Here is a 26,321-nt window from a genome sequence, read left to right on the forward strand (position 1 = left end):
AAAATCAATGGATGTTTGGAGGTAACTTAAGAAAATGCTGTTGAACTACAATATTTAAGTGCTATTCCTGTTTGCTTTTCAAAAACTAAAATTAGTGTAGCAAAGTCAACTGTGACAAAATCATTGGTAGGCAGTATTTGCAAAGTTAGAAAACAGAATGCCATACAGGTTGGTGTGTTGTTTGTTTTTTTGCTTCTGAATTTTGAAATGTTATACTGACTTCATTCTGGAATGAGTGCATTGCAGGTGGCTTCTGTAATATCTGAAAGTAGAATACTGCTTGTTCATATTTTATAGTTTAAGAGGTTTCTTTGCTTGGTTTTTCTGTTTGCCATATGTTTGCTCTTGGTCTAGTGACCTCTAGGCCCTGCTGTGCTGGGCAGCATGAATGTGAAAAATTGCCCATTAATACTCTAACATTATCTTTAAAAAATGTACATATATAAAATCAGTGCCCTAAAAATGGTATTTAGATTACAAGGAAACATTTGTAAGGGAAGCAGAAATCTGTGAAAACAATTCATTTTGAACACTGCTGATCTGCCAAGGAAGAAGAGCAGTAGTATAATTTTCCAGTGTCCTAAATTTGTTGTAATGGTCTGGATAATAGCCAGTCATATTTAGTTTGAAGGCATCCTTTAGGGTAACTTGAAGTAGGTACCCAATTGTTTCAATTTTCCAAGCACTTTTGGAAATGGGATCTCTTGGAATTTAGTTTGTTTTTGCAGTTAAGCATTTCAGTTTTAGGTAATTCATTTTATATCTGTAATGTTTCACAATTTAACCTATAATCTATTATATCAACTGTTTCTCCTCTGGTGTGCTAAGTACTAATAAGTCATCTTCCTAGAGTGTTACTCTGGTCCTCAACATCAGCCTCAGTACTCCTGCTCTTCCTTGGAGGTTGTTCTTGCTTATTATTAAGATTCAGATTAATAAATTTAAGACCAGACAGGTCTTTATGATTATCTAGTCCGATTTCCTGCATAACATAGGCCAAAATATCTCACCCAATAATTTCTTCAATTCCATAACTTCTGTTAGAGCTATGGCATATCTTTTAGAAAGAGATGCAGTCTCAATTTAAGACTTCAAGAGATGGAGAATCCATCATATCCCTAGGTAAGTTATTCAAATGGTTAATTACTGCTAAATTAAAAATTTGCACCCTTTTTCCAGTCTAAATTTGTCTAGCTTTAGGTTCTGACCGCTGGACCTAATTATGCCCTTTTCTGCAAGATTAAAGTGCTGTCTGCTCTCAGAAATCTCTGACCTATGTAGGGACATATAGATCGTGATCAAGTCACTTCTCAACATTCTTTTGAATAAACTAAATAGATTGAGCTTCTTAGTTATCTTATGCTGTTGGGTTTGTTTTCTAGATGTTGATCTTTGTGGTTAAGTCAAAGCAGGTCTGCTTTCCGATTTCTCTAGTAAGTTTCTAATGGCAGCAAGAATTTCTCTGCAGCCATTGTTGCAGAAAACGAGTGACTCAGTCCAGTTGCTAAATACTTTTTTTGATGATCATTTTATTTGGTATCTGGTTCCAGTACAAAACAGACTTAGTTGATGGTCAATATATTTGAAAATACTATAATTTGCATTGGCCAGTATTTCACTTAAATACCTAGTGTTTGTGTTCATCAAGGAAAAATAGATGAGCAGACTAAGGTATGTCTCTGCTGCCACGCAGTTTGGACTACGGAGGAATGAATAGCAGTGTGTACCAAAGTGCTGTATTGTAACTTCCCCCTGTCTGGACGTTGTGAGCATGAACTAAAAGGTTCCTAGTTTACATTAATGTAGTCCTGTTTGAAGAGGGCTATGTTAATGTGAACTGGGAACCATTTAGTTCGTCCCGCAGCATCCACACAGAGGAGTTACAGCCCAGCACTTTGGTGTGAGCCATTATTCATACCCCCATAGCCTGAGTTATAGGCTAGTGTAGATAAGTCTTAAGTAGTGGAGCCTTGTTTGCTAATTACTATTGGATTTCACACAGTGAGCATGGTAATGTCTGGCTTTTAAAACTCTGATGAAACATAACTAAAAGATGTCTGCTTGTTTCTTTTTACAAATGTTTTATAGTAATCTGTAGTGTATCTGTAGGGCCTGGGGATTTAATCATTGACTTTTCACTGCTGTTTATATTTTTTTATTTTATTTTTTATTTTACTTCCGTATGAAGCACTTCAATTTGGGCTAATTGATTTGGGGGTGTATTGCGACAGGTATTATGTGATAGCTGTGATATTTTGGTTTTGATTGCTACCAGTATAAGATGAACTTTAAAGATCCTTATAGTTATTTTAATATTCTTTCAGTATATCTTTAATTTTAATTACAATTAATGTCTTTCTTGTTTTAAGACAACATAGCTGGCTTATAGTTGCAGTTTTTGTTATGAAGTTGACAACGATCATCCCATATCTTATTTGAATGCTCATAATATCTATATTTAGCAAAAGTATAATTGTCTTGTACTTTTTGGAATTCCAGGGAGTCCAGTGTCTTCCTCATGAGTTATAACATTTCTAAGTTTTTATTAGTTTAGAGAAGGATAATATACACTCTTTACTTTGCGCAAAATTTTAAAATACATCTTTTTATGTTTTGTCACTTATTTGACATGGGGGCATTTAAAACCACTTGTTCATTCTTTTTACATTAGGGAACTTGCGTTTCTTTTCTAATCAGAGTAAGACATAATGGTGCACGATCTGTTTGTGTTATGCTTCTTATTTTAGTAAATAAGCTTTCTGCAAGAAACAGAAATTTCTTATATCCACTGAAGGTGTATGGAAATGACAAGTGCAAGATTACACATTTTATTTCCTTTCCCCTCCATATGTTGTAACAACCCTTTCATATTCTTTCTCTCTCTCTCTCTTTTTTTTTTTAAGTTGTGTCTTTTGGGTATGAAGACTTTTAATCTCTTACTGGTGGGTGATCTTGCAGAATGCTTATGTAGCAGTTGAAGTATCCCACAGATGCCAATGACATAAGAAATATGTCTGTTCACTTTTTTCTGTATGTTTTACGCATACATAGTTTGCCAGGATTAAAGGTGTTTTTGTTTAGTCTTTCAGCTGCTATCCACATTACTGAACTGATTACATATGTCTTGCAATGCAGCTTTTTATTGATTAGTATACACCTATCATTATTAGCACATATTTTTGCTCCCATTAACTCAGGACTGCAAAATACATATTACATACATTTCTCCAAATCCCCTTGTAATTTATCTTCCTTTTAGATTTAAGTGAGTTTCCAGCCCAAATAGCAATTTTAATTTTTCTTTTTAAAAATATATCTGACTGTCAAAAATTGATAATCAAGCTTTCATATGTGTAAGAAGACATTTTATGCCAATATCTCTTTGGATATTTTTGCCACTGTTTCTGCCATTATACATACATTTCACTTATAACTTCTCTTGTTTGAATAAATCCTATGGTGATTTCTTTATATCTCATAAAATATCAGTATTAAGAATTACAATAAAATTGAATTTGGTGCTACTTCAATAACTACTCCCTAATGTTAACATTTTATCGGTTTTAACATCTTAGGGCCTGATGGTGCAAACCCTTATCACCTTTGTTGTATTTAATTCATTGGGTCTAGTCAAGGTAGGGAGTGCTTTGTCCCCCATTCTTCCAATCACTTACTTACTTTGAGCTTGAGGACTACTCAGGTGTATAAAAGAAAAGGAGTACTTGTGGCACCTTAGAGACTAACAAATTTATTTGAGCATAAGCTTTCGTGAGCTCTAGCTCAGGAAAGCTTATGCTCAAGTAAATTTGTTAGTCTCTAAGGTGCCACAAGTACTCCTTTTCTTTTTTGCGAATACAGACTAACACGGTTGCTACTCTGAAACCTGTTATCAGGTGTATAAGTGTTTGCAGGATCAGAGCTTATGTTGGATAATAAAGGGTTTCAGGATTAGGCATTTAAAAAAAGTTATAATTTAAGTTGTTTCCCTGCATTGAAATTCATGAAACTAGTGGCCCAAAATTTAAAATGTGCATAATATTTCACAAAAACAATGAACTTTACTATTTGCATATTTGCTTTTACATATGATTTGATGGTATGAATGTGCTTCATATATGTCACCCGTCCAATATTAAATAAGTAAACTTTATGAACCCCGGTGATTTTACACTTGTATTTTGTTTAGAGTATTAATAAACCCAAACTCACCAAGGATACCTTTATGAATACCTTTTCTTTGACATGTATTTTTACAACCCTTTTGTAGTGCACAGACTCTGATTTATGCTAAAAATAAGAACCTATGATGTGTTGTTTTGGCTTGGCAGAAATAATGCAATGAGCTGTCAAAGGCAAAGAATATGCAGAAGCTGTAATTCCCATTTTACCACTGAAAAATAGATTTGGCTGGATTATGCCTTCAATACTAATCTATTTCTGTGTGGCCAAACAGATTTTTGGAGCCCTTCACAGCATATTTACTTTCTGTTCTCTTCACTTCGGGCCAAATGTTATAAAGTAGTATATTTTTTTGGATCATGCAGTGTGGTGATGTGAAAAAAAAAAAAGTAAAAAGAAAAAAAAGTAACAAGTTAAAACATCTGATCTAGAATATTTTTGAATTGGAGTTGTCACTTCATTAAATTTGGTCTTGGTGAGTTGTGTATTTTTAAATTAATTTTTAATTATCTTGTGCTTTAAAGCGAAGGATGCTTAGAATGCTTCTTTAAAAGTGGCAGTAGAATACACTTCAAAATGTTTGAATATATTTTATTTTGTATTAAATTTGAAAATATAGCCTTGTCCTGTTCAGCATGTATCTTGTTCCCATTACAGTACAAGTTCAGTTTCCAAACATCCTGTGTAAGCTTCAATGTTTAAGGGCCTTAATCTTCTCCTTATGTTGGTTATGCTTATGATCCCGTACTTATCCGTTATCATCTTTATTATCTTCAGTATCCCCCAAACATTTTTGATAAACAAGATTGCACTGTATGTTTGTATAACTCTTTTCTTTTTAGTAGTTTTTAGTTTTGAAAAAAAAAAACAATTAAATTCCCTCCTCCTTTCTCCCCCTATCCCCAACTAGATGATAGCATCTCTGCTGCAAGCACATCCGATGTCCAGGACCGTCTTTCAGCTCTCGAACTGAGAGTGCAGCAACAAGAAGATGAAATCACTGTCCTAAAAGCAGCATTGGCTGATGTTCTGAGACGTCTTGCGATCTCTGAAGACCACGTGGCCTCTGTGAGAAAGTCAGCACCAAGTAAAGGTAATGATGCATATTGTGAATTGGAATGAATTGGACAGATTCTAGTTTTTCATATTGGAATGTTAACACTTGGAATTTTCTCATTGTATTTGTTTGCTATCTTAAGCATGAAAGCAGGTGTCAATAAATTGACTTTCAGGCATTTTTCACCAAGGTCTTTTTTGATAGGATAAAAATCTGAAAGCTGAGATTGTCTTTTTGCCCTTTACAGTAGAATACCAGAGTTAAGAACACCTTGAGAGTGGAGGTTGTTCATAACTCTGAAATGTTTGCAACTCTGAACAAAACATTATGGTTGTTCTTTCAAAAGTTTACACAACTGAATGTTCACTAAATACATCTTTGAAATTTTACTATGTAGATGAAAAATGCTGCTTTCCCTTTATTTTTTTAGTATTTTATATTTAACACAGTACTGTGCTGTATTTGCTTTTTTTGGGGGGTGGGGGGTTCTTTTGCTGCGTGATCGTGTACTTCCGGTTCCAAATGAGATGTGTGGTTGACTGGTCAGTTCGTAACTCTGGTGTTCATAACTCTGAGATTCTGCTGTGTTTACATTTATATGAGATCTTCTGTGAACTCCACCTTACTCCTTGTAAAAAGACCACTTTCTACTTAGACAATAGTATACTTTACATCAGGATTGTTTAACCTGCATCCTGAGGTCTGTATGCAGACTGGTGAATCTCTAATCCTACAGCCAGGTTCTTCCTGTTAACTTCAAGGTGAGAACAAAGGTGGTCAACTGAAAACTCTTACTGGGGGTTAACTAAAAAAATAAATTCCACTTTCTGTTTATCAAGGAAAAGGCAAGATGAAGGAAATATTATAGAGGGGTGTACTCTAAAAGAAATAAAATATGTATATTTACACAGAAATTTTTCACCCCCTTATGCTCCTTGCAAATTGCCATGTGACCACTACTATCAAATGTTTGGGCTTCCATTCATTAACATTTTTACATCTACTTTCTTCATGTACTATGTATATATGTTTTATTAAAAATTGGAATAAAAGAAAATAGACATATTTTGTGCTAATTTGCACAATATTTAAGAACTACAACTACAATAAAAAGTTAGCAGAGATGATTCAAATCAATTTTAAGGGTCTTCTAATTCTCAGAATTAGAAGAGTGGGTATAATTGTGTGTATTCCCATCAAACTGCCCAGTTATTTGCCTTTGACTGAATTATACATCCTTGATTCTCCACTGTTACTCTAGTTTTGAAATCAGTGCTGTCACACCAATAAATTGGAGTAAGATAGTGGTTGAATCAGGGCATGTGTGTGTTTATTATACATATGTTTTATATGTTCAAAATATGAAAGTTGAAAAATACTGAAATTTTGTAATCATTTTAGATACAGAACAGCATAGAGATCTAATTATTGTAATTGTTTGTTTTTTTTCATGTCCCCATGCCAGATGGAAGGGAAGTGTCGACACTTAATTGGCATTGATTCTGAATCCTGCTATTCTGTCTTATTTGCTAAATGGTATACAGTCATTATCTGTGCTTATAAATTCAGCTTTTTTTTCTGACATTTATCATGCCTCTTCAGGATTCAAACTTCCTTGTCTAACATTTTGAATAAACAAAGTACAAGCAAGTATTTGCGAAAAGTACAGTAAGTCTGTGTTGCAAGCTACTCATTTTTGCAGAAAAGTGATGCTTTCAAGTGTAAACTCATGGACAGAATGTACCTACTTGGGGACACAATTTTCATACTTGGATGGTTAAAGTGCCTAGTTTCTGTTTAGGCACTTACATAAGTGGCTTGATTTTGGAGGTGCTAGGTATCCATGGCCTCCATTGAAATCAGATGAAGCTGTAGGTGCCCAGCACCTCTGAAAGTCAGGGGTGAAATTCTGTGCCCATTGAAGTCAATGGTAAAACTCCCCTTAATTTCAGCGGGGTCAGGATTTCATCCCAGATCACTTAAGGAAAAAAGGAAAGACGCTTAAATTTAAATATGTGTTTTTTTAACATGCAACCTTTTGGTCCTAAAACACCTGACACAGTCCTTTTCCCATACAGAGCACCTGGGATTGTCTAGATCACAGAAATGATTGTATCTGATTTTTAGAAATTTTAGGTACATTACCTTAACTATTTATAGAAGATATGTGTCTGTACAGAGAGACACTCCATGTACTGAAAAATATAACTCAGTAGCACTGGAAAGAAAAATACAATCTCCCATGCCTCAAACAATTCCTAAAACTGTCCATATCTGTCTGACTCTTTGCATGCTACTACTAAAAAAAAAAAAAAAATACAGCAAAAAGTGTGTGTTAAAGAGCATTTCACTCATTGACTTGAATGTTTTACTAAAATAAGGGAACAAACATAAAAACATTATTCAAATGCTAGACTTAAAAGTTTTCGATCCACACTATTGCTCTGAATCATGCTTATCTTTGATTGTATATAAATAAATTAGTGGACAAATTTCACTGTAGTCAGTGTCTGAAGTAGCTTCTCTTTACCTCTGAAAATCAGACTTATAAATGGATTTTTGTGCCTGGATTTGAACATTTTACCAATAGTGTTTTTTAATCAGAGATGTTTAAATGTCTTCATATAGCTCCATTCCTCCGGTATTTAGCTTTAACAATCATTTTTACTATTGCTGATCTAAATTTCACTGATTTTAGTGGGGGAAAGAGAATACACCATAAAGCTTTTAACTTTGCTACTATATATCTTCATAAGTGCATATTACATAACATTTATGTATATAGTAGCATTGAAGTATTATACTATTATTAATTGTATTATTATTTCTTATTTTTATATGGTAGTGCCCACAATGTGCTAGGAACTATCCATAAATATACTGAATCACTGTCCCTGCCTCAAAGAGCTCACAGTCTCTATTTGGAATGTAAAGTCATAATTAGTTTTTACCACAGAATGGCAGTTTTTAATGACACAAACTTTCCTCTAATCCTCTAGATCCCCAAAGAGAGACATAATTGGGGAAAGCTGAGTAACATGAAGAGGGGAAACTGAAAGGAAATAAAACAATATAGGCACTGGATCCCAAGATCTTCAGTGCTTACAGATTCACTACTTGAAAACACATTCAGTTTACTAGATCTGGGATTCAGATTTTTTTTTTTTATGTTCAGACATATTTAACACTAAAATTCAAAGTCATTTGGAAGGTTTCTGTTTTATGCGAATACTTTGAATAGTATGCTTCCAAACTTGAAGTCAAATGAGTGCTAAAAAGGGGGGGGGTGCTTGTATACATACCAACAGCTGATTTTCTCCCTTTTATAGATAGGCAGATACACTTTGGCACTACCATTGTTCCCTTTGGAATGGTCTCACTTTCAGTCTCCATTCTGTCTACCCCAAGACAGCAGATGGACTTTTTTCCTGGGGAAATGTCTGGGAATATTTTACTCAGTAATTGTGAAACTTTTGCACAGTGTAGGGTGCCCATAACGCCAGATTTACTGCTTCTGCCCTAATTTAGCCATATACTAAGGTCTTAAGAAGGATGTATGTCCATGAACGGTCCTCTGGGCTGGGTGAATTTCACTTGATGAAAAAATCAGTGAGGCCTCTGCTACTTGCAGTTGTAACCAATTAAACCTCTTCAGTGAAAGGGTTCTGAATCTTGGTGGCTGAATGGTAACACAGGAATACTCCAATTCTAACTTATGCCTTGGGAGGTTGTTTACACCTGTTCATTCGCAGTTACAGAAATAGTGAAAGAAAGGTTGAGGTATAATTTAAAAATTGTTTAACTATGTATACACAATATACAATATCTAATATTAATGAATTATAACTAATTGCTGCTATTTTTATTTTATAAAGGAAATGGCCCCTTTGTTTTGAAACACCTAACAGAGCCACAAGTAAAAAGCATTGCAACTCTTGCATTAGTTTCACTATTGATGACTGGATATTTTTATCATGATACCTGTGATGTATAGGACATTTTAGAGTGGCAGAAAAGAGATGTTTAGTGACGTATTGCCACCGGTATTTTAGACTTCAGGAATAGCTTTGGTTTAGTTCAGTTGAGCCGTAAAAGTTAATATTTGGAACAAACATTCCAAAATATGATTGTACACTAATAAAATATTAGTGATTTATATTTGAAATATTTCTTTCAGTACAACAGTTGACTTATTTTCCGGTTGTGTAATAAAACTATACAAGTAAGGCCAATCTTCCCAAAACTCTCCAAAAATTTACTTTATAAAAATCACTCAATATCTGACCTGCTTTTGCACTGGACATTCTTTGTACTTGCTGCTGAGACATATCTTCCAAAACCTATACAAATTTCCCTTAAGTAGCTCAGCAGTTGCCTTCAGAGGGGTGCTTTCCACAGTGTGAAAATGAGTGTTGTGAACTGACTAAATCAGGTTGAAAGGGGCAAATGTAAATGATACTTTTTGGTATTCACACTTGCCCACTCCCATTCAAGCAGATGATATCCAAATTCGTTGAGACAGAGGATCGCTAGGGCTTCTGGCAAACTGCTTCAGTATCCTTCAGTATGGTTTGTTCATGCTGGATATCTCTTTGGACTGAACTAATTTTGTTTTACCTTTCTTATCTGCCTATTTCTTCTTGACTAGCATCTGAATCAGTGAAAGCTAGTACCTTTATTAATATCCTAGTATTTGTGATATTATTCTTGTCTGTACTTTTCATCATATGATTATTGTTGTATTGTTTCAGTGGAAATCTTCGCAGTAAGTGAATAGATTTCTATACAAATAGCACAGGGGCATCCATAAGTGAGTTAATTCGGTAGGGACTGTTTTGTCTGTCTAGTGCTCTCTCAAGAGCAGTGAGATCCTTGAGGTGGCAGTTGAGATGTGAGCTATATGGTGTTCATTTTTTGTCTTCAGCTCTTCCTATCTTATGACTGAATTTAGCCAGAGGGCAAGTTTTTAATAGTAATCCTAGGAAGGTGTAAGTATCAGGGACCACCATGTGAGAAAAGTATCTTCATTTGGAGAGTACAAGAATATCAGCACTTGTCTGTTTGTGGGCAACTGACAAAGCAGAAGGAAGATATTTCTGCCTCTGTATCTTCCACCAAGAAGCTCTCATAGATAGAGGAAATCCTTTCAAAATGAACATGGAAGAAGGTTGTTAAAATGCCTCTCTGTCTTTCCACAAACTATGCACAAGTATGCAAAGCGATAGGAAAGGCTAAGAAATCCAAGGAAGGTATTAAATATTATTGAAGTTATTCTAGTTCAGAGAAGAATTAGTGATGCTGTCCTAGCCTCTGCCCATACACAAGCATCCCTGTAGGTTAACACACAGATGCTCCCTTCTGAGATAATCTTAATGCTTATGTTTTATAGCAGTTTAGTTGTAGCTGGTAAACTGATCATTTACTTTTTTATGATTATACATTTAGATGACACTATTCCCACCCTCATATGTGTTGAGCTACTGAATTAGGGCATGGGTGTTCAGTAATCTTAGGGTTTTTTTTTTATAGGCAGCTTCAATTGTTCCGTAAGTGCCATCTCTTTTGTGGGAAGGTCTTTCCTTTTGACAGCCTTGAAGTGTTGGTGCCACATGCCTCTTTACTTGATTACAGTAGTTGACGCTTATAGTATCTGCCGAAAAAAGATTACCTGAACACTGGAGGAAAGGGAAAGCATAGAGTCATTTGGTACTTGTGGTTGCCAGCAAGACAGATTCTATCGCAATTGGTGCCTGGGATGCTTTTGGGGTGTCAAAATGTATGTAACATGAGAATGCAGCTTGTAGGCAGTGCGTTTGAAGACAAGTCCATGACACACAATGGCACTAGTAAAGCAGCCTAGGGTATTCATACTAATGACGGCCAAGATGCAGGTGCTTCCTGTTCCAAGAAGTTGCTATCCAGTTGAAAGTATATATAATTTTTTCTCTTATGTCCTCTTTTTGAGATTTTGCACACTTTGAATCTCCAGACGGAACATGATGCAAAAAATAGGAGAATGCAAGAACAGAAATGTATAGCAACTGGCTCCTACACAAGCTAAGTTAATGGAGAGAAATAGGTTGCCACAGAGAGGGGTTGGTTGTCAGAAGATGGAAATCTCTTGTGTGAGAGTACAAGCCAGCGTTGGAAAAGGCATATATTATTACACTTTGCACAGAGGTGTCTAGGAAAAGCCAGTGGCACTTTGTGTGACAATGCAGGTTTTTTCTTTAGTGGACTTTTGGTGATAGGAGTCTGAAGAGTTTCTACTTTGTTTTGTTTTGGTATGCAATAGTGTGTACATACCCCAAATACCCAGAAAACCTAAAGCAAAATCCTATTTCATTGCAATAATTTAAGCAGAAGATTTAAGATGTTGTTTTTCACCTGATCTTAACTCGTTTCATTTCAGTAATATTAAAATGAAAAATAGGCTGGCCCCAAAAATTATTTTTTTTAATTTAAAAATGCTGACTTTTTAAGAGCAAATAGTAAACTTTGTGGAAAAAAAATTAAGATATCCTTGCACTTGAATTTTTAGTCATGCTTAACACATGCTAATTAACACAATTGTAAATTCTAGTGTAGACACTACAGGACACGATTTACAATTGCTGGATTAATAGGTGTTAAAACACAACTACAAATTCAAGACCTACTCTGACAGTTGGAAGTTGCTGTTAGCCATGAATTTCCATAGAGAGGAGGGTATGAGGAGGGGCATCATTTAAGCAGTCCCAGAGTTGTATCTGCCTTATCAAGGCCAGCAACTGCAAGCTTGCATGTATATCACTTGACTCATGGGAGTAGTCCTGTTGAAGCCTGTGAGCTGTATGCTCATATTACAAACATTTTGACACCCTTGAAATCTTAATGTCTTTCCCATGCACTGGTTATTATGCCATGTGCTCTTTTTATGTTAAGCGCTTTTCTTCTCTATTACTTCCTTTTTCATTTTTCTGTTCTCCTCTCTCCTTCCAATTTTCCATCTCCTTTAATCCCTTTTTGCTTTCTTACTCTATTCATACTTGTAATTATTTTGGACTCTCTTCTTTTCCTCCTTCCCTTTACTTTACATTCTTTTGAAGACTAATGGGAACTAATGAACATTTAACCAGCTTCCTTCTGAAGAGCTTATTTTTACATCTCATATGAATATCAGTTATCTAATTATTAGATATATGCACTTGCAGCTGTATTTATCAGGAAAAATAATTTAGGCTAATAGTAAGGTGTGTTACCTGTGTGTGTGTGTGTGTGGCACACTGCTTTTTTCACTTTAAGCCATTGTCTCAGAATATATGTATCTATCAAGTTGTCTTAAATTCATCAAACCTTTATTCCAAGTCACACAAGTGAGTGAAGGTCATAATAAACAAATTAGAACCATTTGGGGGGAGGTAACAGGCGTGCAATTCTAAAATCCTGAGACATACAGTTGGAACTAAAAGCTATCGTTTTATCACAAGACGCACATTTTCAAAAGTTACTGCTGTCACTTAAATGTCATTTGCCAGCATTTCCCCTCAATTTAGCTAATAAAATCTGTCTCCTTTTTTTCTGATTCTGTGGTTATGGGAGAAAGGGAGGGAAACAGATTTCAGGTTTATGGTGGTGGTCTTTGTCTAATTTTATCTTTCATTCACACACTTGTATACTTGACAGATTTTAATGAAAGGTCTCTTTTGAACTCAGCAGATATTATTATTCTATGAAAATTATCAGAATAGAGATGGAATCCATTATCCATGAAAGACGTTTTTACTACTTTGATCTCACAGTTTGGCTTTAATCCTGGTCGTCACACACTGGATCTCATTTTACATTCAGCTTGCATCCGGCTCTTGTTCCGAGCCAAAAGATAAAGCTGAGTGCTATTCAGTCTGAAAAATTACAGACTGTTTATGTTAGTAATTGACATATAATGTGATATTGGCAGACATGCAATTTGAATGCTGAGAACTTCATTGTTTTAGCCTATTGAATTCCATCCTGAATTTGTGTTTTCCCTGCAACTTCATTATAACACTCTCCTTTGAAATTAAGCCTGTTTTGGCTGCTATGAAAGGATATTTTTGCAGTGGGAGACAGAAAGTTTCTAAGGGTATTAATGTAATTTGGAGCCTTATGATGAGTATAGATATTCACTAGCCATCATTGAAGCTCTAGAGCTGTGGACCAGTGAATTGGCTCCACTGGAGTTCTGCAGCTAGAGTCAGAAACCTTCTAATCCCGTCCTCTGATCTTGGAGAGCTAATTCATAAAATACAATACTCAAGGTCTGAAAATGGGTTAGGAATTAACCCCATGAGTTTTATTTTAAAAATGAAATGTATTTTCATTTTTAGATTAGATTTTTTTAAAAATTATTTGGGATCCTAATGAAAAAAAAAAAAACCTGAGCCTTTTTAGTTCACCTTTTAAAAAAAAAAGAACAGAAGTCCGATATTAATGAATGTCGAAGTAAAGGAGTGTAAAATATTTGTAACATTGGACAAAACTACTTGGAAATTGCGAAGTTTTAACATTTTCTTACAAACTGAAAATTCACCCATTTTTCCTCAAGAAGTTCTAAGGTACACTTTTCTTTAGTAAAGACAGGCTAGTTTTACAATGAAGATGCCTTCATTCTGGAAGCAAACTGAAAAATCATTTTTTTTTATTCAAAAGTCGCCATTTAAAATGAGCAAAATTTGGGAGTTAGAAACTTAGCTGAAATTAAATTACACAACCTCTTTTACTGCAGCCTGTGCAACACACACAATTCCCCCCTAGAACTTGATATTTTGATGGCTATTTGGAATGTGTTCAAATATTTCTTATATCACTTCTGAATTCCTTATTTCTTTGAGGCTAGTTTTACAAACAATAGCTGCTCCAGTTTTACTAAAATCAGTTTTTAAATTGATTGAATGCAAGTCCCTGTCTGGACTAACTTAAATCTCAAGTCAGTAAATGTTCTGTGAATCACCCTAGCATGTTTGTGGTCATTGTTAAAATAATAATTTAGAAGGAAGTCCTTTCATTTAAAAACAAGTCACCAGAATCTGCTGTACAGATGAGAATCAACCCTTTTACTGCTGCCAATGTTGTCTGGTCAAGAGTATATTGTAGCTAGGAAAGAGCTGGATATAATTGATCTCAGATTTTATTCATGGATAAGGTTTTATTATTCAGCGTAAGAGTCTGAGACATTTTATCTTAGTATAGACAGTTCCTCGTAGATGTAATGTCATGAGCCCAGTATTCCATTAGTATTCTCTCCCTGTGGAGGAGAAGGTTGTACATGTTTTCCATCTGATTATGTGCCTATATCAGATGTTTCTGATCTGAAGCACTGTTTCTGTGTGCACTTTACACACAGCTTGTCCACTGAATCTTTTGTGTCTGTCAGAGAATTCAGAGTTGTTATACTTATATCTCCCATTCCCATTTCTGCATAATTGCCTCAATGGCAGCCTGAGATGTACTGATCTATTACCACATACAGAAAGACAGAGAAGGGTCACCTACAGTTCAAGAGCAAATCAGGAGCTTTGACATATTGTACCTTCTAGGAGAAGATGATTTACTTAGTCATTGAAAATAAAACAAGCACATTTATATGCCAGTGTTACTCAAGATATTTTTCCAGCTCATATTGGTTTATGGCTTTCCTGGTGCCTGTGTTATGAAAACATGTTTGAGGTATTTTTAAAATATGTTGAATTTTGAAATTAGAATCTTTATTTAAAAAAATGAAATAAAACATGTCCACAAAAGTAGTCTGTGGCTAGCTGAGAAGAATTGTGTTTGTTTGATTTGGGGGGGGGCAAGGGGCTGGGAGAGGGGAGGGGGGAAAAAAAGAAAAATCAAAATGATTTGTATATTTTGGAGTGTTTCAGAGCCGATCTCTTTCCTCATCATCTTCTACTTCTTCCCCTCTTCTTCTACTGTGCCCAGGTTTTTTCCTGACTGCTTCTTTTGTCTTCTTGACCTGACTTTCTGTCAGCTTTCGGTAGCGCTCTGTACATTTGGAGCAGCCTGCCAATCAATGTTTCCTCATCCCCAACCTGCTCACATATTTGTTAAATCACACATTTTCTTGACAGACTTAACCTGTTATACACAAAAAAGGTTAAAATAACATGAGTAAGGTTGCAAAGTCAAGTGCTCAAAAGTCAGGAAATGCCAGAATTAAGGTTGCCGGTGCAGCCTTAACTCAGCCTGTCTTGCATATGCTTTATAAATAGGCATGGTAAATGTCAGTAAACGTTAATTTCACCATACATGGACAACCAGTGAAAAAAATATATACATTGATGATAATCAGACTTTACAGATAGGCAAAGTAAGCAAAATACTGCTTGAGAACTTAGTTTGGATTTAAGGATATTTATTTTTTATATTTTGACATCTGATGTTGACAATTTGTGTTTTAATGGTTATAAAGCTTTAATTTTTTTTTTTGAATCTCAATGTCTGCTGTTATTAAATAATTATACTGACCCCTTCATTGCCTGACCACACATCATTTCCCACAACTGTGAAAATTTAAATAGATAAAAATAAAAAATGGTGAAAACCCATAATTTCCCCAAAATATGAACATTTAAATTGATGAAAATAGAAAAAAATGCTTAAAAATAACCAATATTATCCATTGAAATTATATTTAAAAAATTGAATTCTGGGACCCCCGCTGGTGCTGGGGGGAGGGGTCGTTGGGGTCGGTAGGCTCCCTACCCGGCTCCACGCCTCTCTCTCCCCTCCCACTCCCACCCAGCCACAGCGGAGTCTGGGTGTGGGAGGGGACAGGGGGTTGTGGCACAGGACAGGGTGAGGTGATCTCTGGGCAGGCACTTACCAAAATAATTTTTCAAAATAATTCAATCTGAGCTAGACACCCGGCATGGAAAATTTCAGCCCAAACAATTAAAGTTTGACAAAGTTGTAAATAAGGCTGCAAGTTTGTCACAGGGCGTCATGGATTCCGTGACTTTCCCTGACTTGTGCAGCGGCTGCTGCGCCTGGCTCGGGGCAGCTCAAGCAGTCCCTGTTTGTACCAGGTGCACTGGCCACTGCTGGGGCAGTCTTGGGCCGTTGCCCCCACCCCTCCACAGCGGAGTTTGCGTGTGGGAGGGGGCAAGGGATTGGGGCACTGGCCAGGGTGAGGCGGGATCTGGGCAATGCTTACCTGGGGGGCTCCCCAGAAGCGGCGACGTCCCCCTTGCTCAGCCGCTAGGTGGAGACGTGGCCAGGCACCTCTACACACTGCCTCTGCCCAGAGCGCTGGCTTCGCAGCTGTCATTGGCTGGGAACCATGGCCGATGGGGAGCTGTGGGGGTGGTGCCTGCGGGCGGAGGCAGTGCACAGAGCTGCCTGGCCACATCTCCATCTAGCAGCTGAGGGAGGTGGGAGCCCCCCAGGTAAGCCCCACCCAGAGCCTGCCTTCCCCCATCCTGTGTCTCAACCCCCTGCCCTCTCCCACACCCAAACTCCCTACCTGGCTCCACGCCTCCCCCCCCAAGCAGCTGGGCCGCCATCCCCCAAACACCCGCGGAGGCCCCCGGCAGCTGCCCCCTCCAAGTTTTATTCACTGTTATTTTTAGTAAAAGTCATGGAGAGGTCACGGGCCGTAACTTTTGTTTACGGCCCATGACCTGTCCGTGACTTTTACTAAAAATACCCATGACTTAAACCGTAGCCTTAGTTATAAGCAACTAAAAACAGGGTCTTATGATGGGAAGTGTTGGGCTACTTTAATAGACAATGCTACCCGCCCTGCCCATTATAAGGACCTCATGGCAATGTACATTGGTGTGTATTGTGCCATTCTGTTTATAATGGTCTGGGACTTCATGCCTCATGGTTGCTACAGCTCACTTGTAATACAGCCTTGTGTGTGCTGATGGCACTATGAAGTAATAACACAGTGATCTTTTGGTCAAAATCCTCTTCCCAGACCACAGCCTGAGTAATTCAGTTGTATACTTGGTAGAAGTCAAGCCTCTTCAAGACAGTTATAGCTAAAATAGCTATCTTGGCCCTGGGACCCCACCCTGGGACAAGAAGATTTGCGTAGCAGTAAATACTGTGGTCTGTACCAACCTTGAGCTCCTTACCTTACCTTGTGTTCACAAGGCATAGGAAGCCCCAACAGAGTTGTGTTGTGCACCCTCCCCTTACACAGGATTTTCCACTCTAAATGTACATTTATTTGCATATAGTATCTTCAATATTTACCTAATGGGAATGGTTTGAAATACATTTCAGTAATGACATGCTGTCTTTCTGGTTCCTTCATATTTCTTATCACAAAGCACTTTATGAAGGGATGATAATGATGAGAGAGCCTCCCAGATGAGCTTCTGGGAAATGTGATGATTTAACATGACTCAGCTTTTTGAGCAACAGAATGCTGCTGCACAAGGGATTTATATTTCTGTTGCAATCGTGACTAAAATAATCCTGTGGCAAGTGAAGCTTAGGACGATACTATGCCAGAGCATTGTATTATAATTTACCATTTGACTGTAACATCCCATTTGAATTACTCCACTTTGCAATTTAAAATGTCACTTCTAATGTTTCCATTTTTGAATTCTACAAAAGAATCCCCCTATGTATATCCTTAGTTCTGGCCGTTAAAGTGCTGTTTCATTAGCCAGATGTGTATGTGAACATATTTTTGGTTAATAGTTTCATGTCAGATAAACTTTATTCCTAGCTTAAACAAATTGTTGAACTACCAAAACACAGTATTTCTTTGCAAAAACTAGATGTTTATTGGTTTGGTGTGAATGTTTGACAATAAGTCTTTATCTACCTATCCATCCGCCTACCCACCCACATGGGGGCGTTCATATCATACACATTGCATATGAATTGTTCTTGTTCCTATGGTCTTCTCTTAAAGTTTTAAATGATTTCAGAAAGCAATTTTTGGATTAATACACACATCCTTTGTCTTGAATGCCAGCAACAATGCTGTATGAAAGCCAACCCCACCTGTTATGGTTCTTAATTTGAATGTCACATGGATGCTTTGAAAGCTACTATAAAATCTCTTTTCCTTAAATTTCTTGTAGGTCAGCCAGGCCTCCGAGAAGCTATCTCTATGTCCTGTATAACCAATGGAAGTGCAGGAAGCAGAAAAACAGGCCATAGTTCCTCTGTATCAATTGCCAGAAAAGAGACCCTCTCATCTGCTGCTAAAAGGTACTGGCTTCTTAAAAAGTTAAATTATACGCAACCACAATAAGGAGCCCCTTTCTGGGTTAATTTTGAAGTTTTCTGAAATATACCAATTAAAGAATAGGATTTAGACTCATAGCATATCATTAGAATTCGTTACAGCTGGATATATAGAAAGGGGATCACTTTGGTTTTCAGTATACAACACATGAAATTAAATTTTTGCTAAAAGAGGAAAAAAACATATTTCTAATAGGCATTTGTGTTCCAAAATTGAAATGAGCCACTTGGACAGACAGTCATGCTTTTTAGCATGCGCCTGAATTTTTTAATCTTTGAAAGGAAATAACCAACAAATCTGACGTCATGGTCTTGAATGAAAATAGTAGATGATACCAAAGTGAAAATTATGAAATGAGTTAGGTGAATTTAGGAAAGTGCGTTAATCGATTCTTTATAACTTTGTATGGCACATTTCAAACTTAAGAAATTTCTTGTTGCAGGATTTTACAAAACAAATTTGTAAAAATAAAATAGCTTGAATTTGCATTTTATTTAGTATCTTATATAATTTTTTTCATACAATGGTGTCAGGAGCCAGCAAAGTGTTTTCTTATTTATTGTTTTCTTCTGGGACTTTTAACCACTCATTTTTCAGCATCTTGGAGGAATGGTTTGTTTCTGCTCCTGTTTGTTGGAGAGAATGAAAGAAAAAGTTGCCACAGATACAGCTATGGAACACAGCACACGTAAATGTTTTACCATCTGTTCAATTATATGTGAAAAGTTCTCGGTCTCTGTAGAGTACTGTGCTGACTTCAGTCGATGATTTATGATTAAGTGTGGATTTAAATACTGTGCTATACAATTAGACAGGGATGCAGTATATTTTAGGGATTAAAGATATTGTATGTGAACCTAGGCCACTTACCTTTTCTTCTGCCTTTAATTAGTAAAACAATGAAACAGGAAGAGTGAAGCAGAAAATGTTCAAGGCTCTTTTGAGTACAGAAAGCAGAATTAATTTGCTCTTTTTTTATTCTCAGTTATGTAGTGTCTTAGTTTTTGAATGTGTGACTCCCCTATCCTACAATGAATTGGACACTGAGTGGTGTACATCTCTAGCTATTGGAGAGCCAGGAGCTGTAAAAGAGAGAGTCACTTGGGAAGGTATATATGAGCTAGCACTTCCCCATTAATTTTGTCCTGGAAGTATGGCACCTGGGCGTCTGCCCTCTCTTTCATACTTCCTTCCCAGCTCGTCCCTTCCACCCCCTGCTCAAAGCAGAAAAAGGAGACACGGGAAGAGACTAGCTGTGTCAACGTAGCTTTAAATGGAGCCAAACCTAAGGGAAGAAGATGGACGGACGGATGGTTGGCCAGAAGGAAGGAAGGAAGGAAGGAAAAGAGAGTTTGAGAAGAATCAGAGAGAATGTCAGACCCAAGACCTTGTAGGGGGAAAGAATCACTCCTGCATCTCCTCCCTCCATGTCACCAGAAGCTCTGTGAAATCACCTAGGGGAATCTTGGACATATACCATTTCACCAAGACTACCGATAATCTGGATGAAGGTTCCATGGGCTCTGTGACACAGCTTGTCCAGATGAGAGAAAGGTTACCTGGTTGCTATAGGATCATACATTTGTTATTGGTTGGGGAGAAAGCCCATCTGTATCCTTCCAGGATATTACTGTATGTGAGTATAATCCTAGATACATGCTGGGAAGGCTTCCATGTATCCAAACAGACTGTCTGTCTTCTCTGCAGTTTTACCTCCAGGAGTGCTATTAATCTCAGCCTGTCTTCACATCACACATTTCTTAGACTACTTGATTGCCTGTGTAGACCAGGCTTCCTGGAGTATAACTTGATCAGAAGTTCTTTTGGTTGGGTAAAGGAATCTCCATTTTCTGGATGTTTCACTCCCTGTTTCATGACTGGTACAGCAATATCCTTCTGAGTCTAAGGTTTACTCAGCCTGACGTCAAAGAAGTCACACAAATGAGGGTCATTCTTGTCAGTTGCCAGCTTGTGCAGATCAAGGAGTGACTGGTTCACATTCTTTTTCAGGTGCAAGGCACACTCCATTGCTGTCAACCCATTCTCCCAATCATCACAATCTGGTATCTTGATGTCCTGCAAAAAGATGTGACCGTCCCTTTTCATTCAGGCCCCTTTGCCTTCAGTGCAAATTTTCCCCTTAAAGTGCTCATGCAACATCAACTTGTTGAACTGAGGGCAGTGAAACCAAATCTAATATTTGCAAACTGTCACTTAGCAGCCTTCTGGTTTTGTCATGGTTCAACAGCTGTACAGCAGTCTCTTACATCATCCCACAAGTGGGAGGCTAAAAATTCAGCCGTAATTTCAGAAGCACTTCATGGGTTTTTTTAGAGGCACCAAGGGATTTGGGAACCTGGTTCCTTTGAAAACCTGAGCCTGGATATTCTCAGTGTCATATATAATTCTGGCTTCTGTTAGGGCAGTCTATTTACAGGGCAAAGATTGGCTCAGATGAATGGGATTGATCCCAGGGGAATGGTGCCTGAATCTAGAGATTTTCCATTCTGTATGTCAGCATCTGGGTCATCTCTTAGGATTAGCGTGCCACCAGGAATTCTGCAAAATCAACCTGATTTTTCTCGGTTTCTCTATCCCATTGATATAGGGAGAGAGTATTTTTGAAGAATGGGAGAGGAGACCTGGGTTATACTTTCCTGTCCCTTTTCCCAATTCCTTAAATTCTCTGCAAAACCTGACAGGTCAGAGCAAAGGTGATTTTATTTGACCCCTCTTAGCCATGTGTACCTTGGTTCTCAAGTCACCAGAATGTTTCTGTAGGACTATAGATATCCTTTGTTAAGGACCATTTCCCTTTGAACATTTTGGGGAGATTCAGCCTTCTGGTCTGACTGAAGGCCACGAGTTCCTGACTGAAAGAGCTGGTGGATTGTCAAAAGCAGGTTGCAGGTCACCAGGATCTGAAATGTGTTCACATTTTGGTGTTGCATAAGGACTGCTCTGCAGATGACTAGCTGTTCACTCATCAGCCATTGTGATTTATTTTGGACACTTTATAAAAGAGTCTGTGGATTAACGTGGCACAGTTTCATTTGGACTGAGTGTTTTCCAAAGAATGACTTCAGTTAAGTAGTTAAGTATAATCTTAAAATGTCAGACTTCAGGTAAGATCACATCCTCACTCCAGTTTCTGGTTTGTTGTAGTCTGGGAGAAGAAGAGACAATTCACAAGTTGGAATTACTTCCCAGTAATTATCTTTGTCACAGTTCTCTCTTCCATCCTGCTTCCACTCTCCTCCACATATACTTCATAACACAACTGTGTGTATTTTGTTGGTTTCTTGACTACAGAGCTAGGGGAAATGCTTGTTTGTGTGTGTCTTCCTGAGTGACACTCTCTCTCTTTTTAACGCCTTGCTTCGTGGTAGTTGGTCTCACTCAGTCTTTGATTCATTGTAAGAAAGGGAAAGAAGAGGTTATGACAAATCATCATTGTTAATAAGTAAATTGGCCATACAAGATTGTGAGCACAAAGTACAGCTTTCATAATTGTAATAAGAGCCTGTTATTTGCTTTAGTGGTAAGACATTGCTAGGGCTTGTTTTTCTGTACTCCATTTTCTTGTCAGAGACTTTGGAAAAAGGTGAAAGTTGTTCAAAGTACTCTTGTTTCCAGTAATGCAAGCTAAACCTAATGCAAACAAAAAATGGCTTCCAGAGTTCCAGTTGAACAGGGACTTGAGACCACAAGTTTATCTGCCAACCCACCAAAAGTCATCATGCTCTTATCTCAGGAGCCAATCACAAGCGTATCTTCACTGAAAGTGGAAAAAATACTGTTGTGTGATTCATAACTGCCTTCAAAACAAGCACATTTCTATTTTAATTTCTCTTCTAGTGACTTCTATTAAAACAAAATATGCCTTGACAAGTTAAATTGAAGGAAACTCTCTCTCTCACAAAAAAGTTGTCTGTGCCCTTTCTTGCTGCTTTATGATGTATGACATATCCCTGAATTATTATAAATATGTATTTTTTTATATTGAAACCATCAGGAATATCCTGTCTTTTATTCCCAGCTTTTTACTGCAGTTTTCCCCAAAAGGATTCAGAGAAATGGGTTGGGAACTTTGAGTCCTTAATTAGAGGGATGAGATGTTGAATCTTGAACAAAGACAGCTTTTTCTCCCATCTGCACTTAATGAATTTGAGTTAAATAGCGATAAACAAATGAAAACCAGTGTTTTAGATAGGTTGAATAAAAATCATCTCCACTTTCACTTAGCCAGATTCTGTTTCCATAGTTTGTACTAGTTTTCCATTCCATCCGGATTTTGTTTGCAGAGTGTCTTTTGTGGGGAAAGGTAGATGAGTCCAGAATTTCTAGTTTAGTAAAGCAAGCAGGAAAAAAACACCCTCCTCCTTTTTTTTTTCTTTTTCAGTTGGAGATAGGAGAAAAAACATTTCATCTCTTCTTTGTACCTATTTTGCTTCTCTAGGATGTATAAGCTTTATTTTTTTAATTTGTAGATTACTTTTAATTTGAGAGAGGGAATATCAGACAAAATTAGAGGCAGGGGAATGATAACCTTTTTTTCTTGCTGCTTATTTTGTTTTATGGCATATGAAAAATTTAGTCAGACTTCAAATGTCTGTAACATTCAAAAGTCCACCTTCAATATAATTAAAGGAAGAAAACATCTATATGCTGCAGAATACTACTTCCTTGAACAGCTTGTTTTGCCATTGTGTGTTTGCTTCAGCATGTCACAGGAAGCATGCAGCAATGTACTTGAAATAAGTCACATGGCAAGAGTAAATTCTCAGTTAAGTGGGGATTGTATAATTGGTCTGTTAACTCTGATCCTCTCAGTATTCTTTGTACTTTAAAGAATGTTTTATGGCACTAATGTATAGTTGGCCATTTCAGGACTGTATTCTTTTGCTATGGGGAGAAACCTGCAGGAGTGAAAGATCCATCCTAGTTTAAACTCTCAGAGTTTAGATGAATTCTCTCAAAACAGGGAGATTTGAGACATTGTTGAGGAGTTAGAAAACATGGCCTCCAGAGTCTCTGGATTCCAGTATGGTATAGTCCAGTCCTCTCCTCGATTCAGTTCATCCTCTCTCTTCGCACCAACAGCGTTTGCCCGTAAGGGGACATACACACACATTTGAGGAGGGGACAGGGGATGTAAGAGAAGAGGTTCATTTCCTGTGAAGGGGGAATCATGCTGCCTGGAGAGGCTGCTCCCCCATTCTACCCCTGTATTTCCCCAATAAAGTGCTAACCACTTGAAGGACTTCCCCAGGCTTGGAAAAAGGGTGAGCATTCTACAAAGGCTCTGCTTGCCCTTTTACATGGATCCAGGACACTTCTGCTCCTTGTTGTTGCTTTGCTCCCTTTCACACATCACAGCACAACAGATCATGGGGACCTGAACTAGTGAGGGACATCTACATAGAGAGTCACATTTTCAAATAGTGACTGTTAATTTTGTTTGTGCACAAATGTGGTAACTAGCCATCAGCTTGCCACATAAAAGTGTACACATGAGAATATGCACAAAACTAGCCATGTTGAGGCTGGGTCCATATATCAGTGATGGCAATAGGAGTCTTGCTGTTGACTTCAGTGGACTTTGGACCAGGGCCTTCATAAATAAGAACATTTTAAAATTGCCACTTAAAATTATTTAAAGGGATTTAAAATATTAAAACAACAACGATTATGCTCCATTACGTTGTTAAAAGTGAAGGAATTGTAATCTCATAGTTTATTTACAACAGGTGCTGAAAAAGTGACAGCTCGACCATTTATTATCTGTTATGGCCAAATAGGACCAAAAAAGGTGTACCCAGTAGCTGCTTTGGTACATGGCACATTTAGTTAATCCACTTCTGGAGAGACCCATGACCAGTGAATGCGTTTTATTGCTAACGATGGAAGGCTAGGAGACACAAAGCATACACAACAATCTGCAGAGAGAGATACAGCAGAACCTAGGATACAGTGCATATTTTAAATTGAAAAGAGCTGTGTTCAGGTTTAAATGGGAAGGGGTAAGTAATGAACCTAAAACAGCGATAAACCTTCGCTACTTTTCCAAGTAATATAATAATATTTCTTAGTACTTGACAGGAAGCTCTCTTCAAGTGTTTGATCTTTGCTTTTAGCAAAGTACTTTACTAATAATTTCATTAAAAAACCCAACAAAATCAGTAGATAGCCACACATTTTCTTATGGTGATTATTCTTTAATGAATTTTGAATTGCTTCTTCCTTCTCTGATAAAATGTGTGCATTTTTTTCAGCTTCAATTTATTTGCTTATTCTCTATTGTTCCATCTTATACTTTATTTTACAGCGGTACAGAAAAAAAGGAAAAACCTCAAGGACAGAGAGAAAAAAAAGAGGAAACTCATTCTAATGATCAAAATCCACAAATTCGAGCATCACCTTCTCCCCAGTCCTCCTTACAGACTCTCCAAACACACAGGCAAACTCAAGAAAGCAAGAGCTCTGCTCCAGCTAAAAGGTTTTCACAGTACCAAAGTACAGAGCTAGAAAATGGTTGTAATGATACTAAGAGTCCATGTTTAACAGCAAATCTTGAGAAACCAAGATCCAGTTTCACAACTGAGTGCAAAAATCAGTATTTTTGTGCTGCAAAGTTGCACACAAGATGCATTACAACCTTTACCACAAAATAAAGGTTAAAAATGCAAATATTTCTTCCATAAATTTAAAGATGAGAAAAATAAAATTATATCCTGTGTACTTTGCAATGTCTTAACTTCATAATATGATAAAGAGAGATTAATTACAATCTTATTAAAATATATATAAAAGGTGCCAAGATGTAATATCTCTGAAAGTATGCTTTTCAAGGTATTATGTTAAACATGGCCAACTAAAACTATGAACCATATCTTGTGCTATTTACCACATGTGGTAATAGCACTTGTCATAAACTAGTATCATTACAACCTTTGACTCGGGTGCCTTTCTTCCAAAACTACTGTTTAATGTGACTGCAGTTTGGATCTTTTGCTTTTTTCTCATATCCCTGCTTGATTACAGAATGGTCCATTTCACCTGATATTTGGATTCTTATTCTACAGACATGTTTGGGGTCATATATTAAACCGCTATTTGACCGGGGGAAGGGGACGGGAGGGATTTGTTTAGGGCCTGATCCTGCAACCTTGCACATACAGAATTCTTGCTGATTTCAGTGGGAGTTAGGTGCAGAGAACATCTGCAGGATGGTGCTCTTTGATTTTTAAAATTGAATATTTTTCAAATAAACTCATTTTAAAATTTGGCTGGTTATTTTAGAGTAAAAATGTTCACGTTCACTCCTAGTTTATGATCCATTGTCACCTTTATTATTCTAAAACCTTGGGAAGGTATGGAATTCTTTCTTGGAAAAACTTGGCATTTTAGAAGACTAAAACAAACTCAATAACAAATGAATTATACTCTCAAATTTGCGCTGGTTTACAAACATATGTTGGTTTGTGTTGCCTGAATTCACAATTCTAATAGAAAATAAAAACAACCCTTTCACTTGACTGATGCATGTTTAACACTCATAAAGGCTGTGTCTCCATGTCTTGCACAAACTCTTACAAAATCTAAAGCTGAACTTTGGTTTGTTGTTCTCCTGCCTGGCATCTTACTGCAAAGAGACTTTTTGTGCCTGGGTTTAGCATACTAATTTATTACCTGTGGGGGGTGGGAAGGGGATGGCTTTTAAGTCTCTCTTAATATTTTAATATGTCTTGATAACTTGTCACAGTCTTTTTTCAGCTTCTTGAGATACTGTGGAAATAAGCTTGCCTTTCTAGAGTTGCAGTTTTGAATGTTGTTCTTGCAAAAAGT

The 26,321-nt window shown here is 37.1% G+C and overlaps 1 protein-coding gene and 1 long non-coding RNA gene across 2 annotated transcripts in view; one reads left to right on the plus strand and one right to left on the minus strand.

Moving 5' to 3' along the window:
- Positions 1-26,321, plus strand: part of EML4 (EMAP like 4) — a 253,146-nt gene that overhangs the window by 135,715 nt on the left and 91,110 nt on the right. Inside the window, 3 exon segments of the mRNA XM_043511861.1 lie at positions 5,090-5,272; positions 18,307-18,436; positions 24,802-24,972. Coding sequence (XP_043367796.1) covers positions 5,090-5,272; positions 18,307-18,436; positions 24,802-24,972 — 484 coding nt within the window.
- The window catches only part of LOC122459522, a 38,152-nt gene continuing 21,966 nt past the window's right edge, over positions 10,136-26,321 (minus strand). Inside the window, exons 4-5 of the long non-coding RNA XR_006280281.1 lie at positions 20,397-20,503; positions 10,136-10,170 (exon numbers count right to left, since the gene is read on the minus strand). This is a non-coding gene — a long non-coding RNA (uncharacterized LOC122459522). The remainder of the gene's footprint in view (positions 10,171-20,396; positions 20,504-26,321) is intronic.

This window comes from Dermochelys coriacea, chromosome 3 (assembly GCF_009764565.3).
Source record: "Dermochelys coriacea isolate rDerCor1 chromosome 3, rDerCor1.pri.v4, whole genome shotgun sequence".
NCBI lineage: Eukaryota > Metazoa > Chordata > Testudines > Dermochelyidae > Dermochelys > Dermochelys coriacea.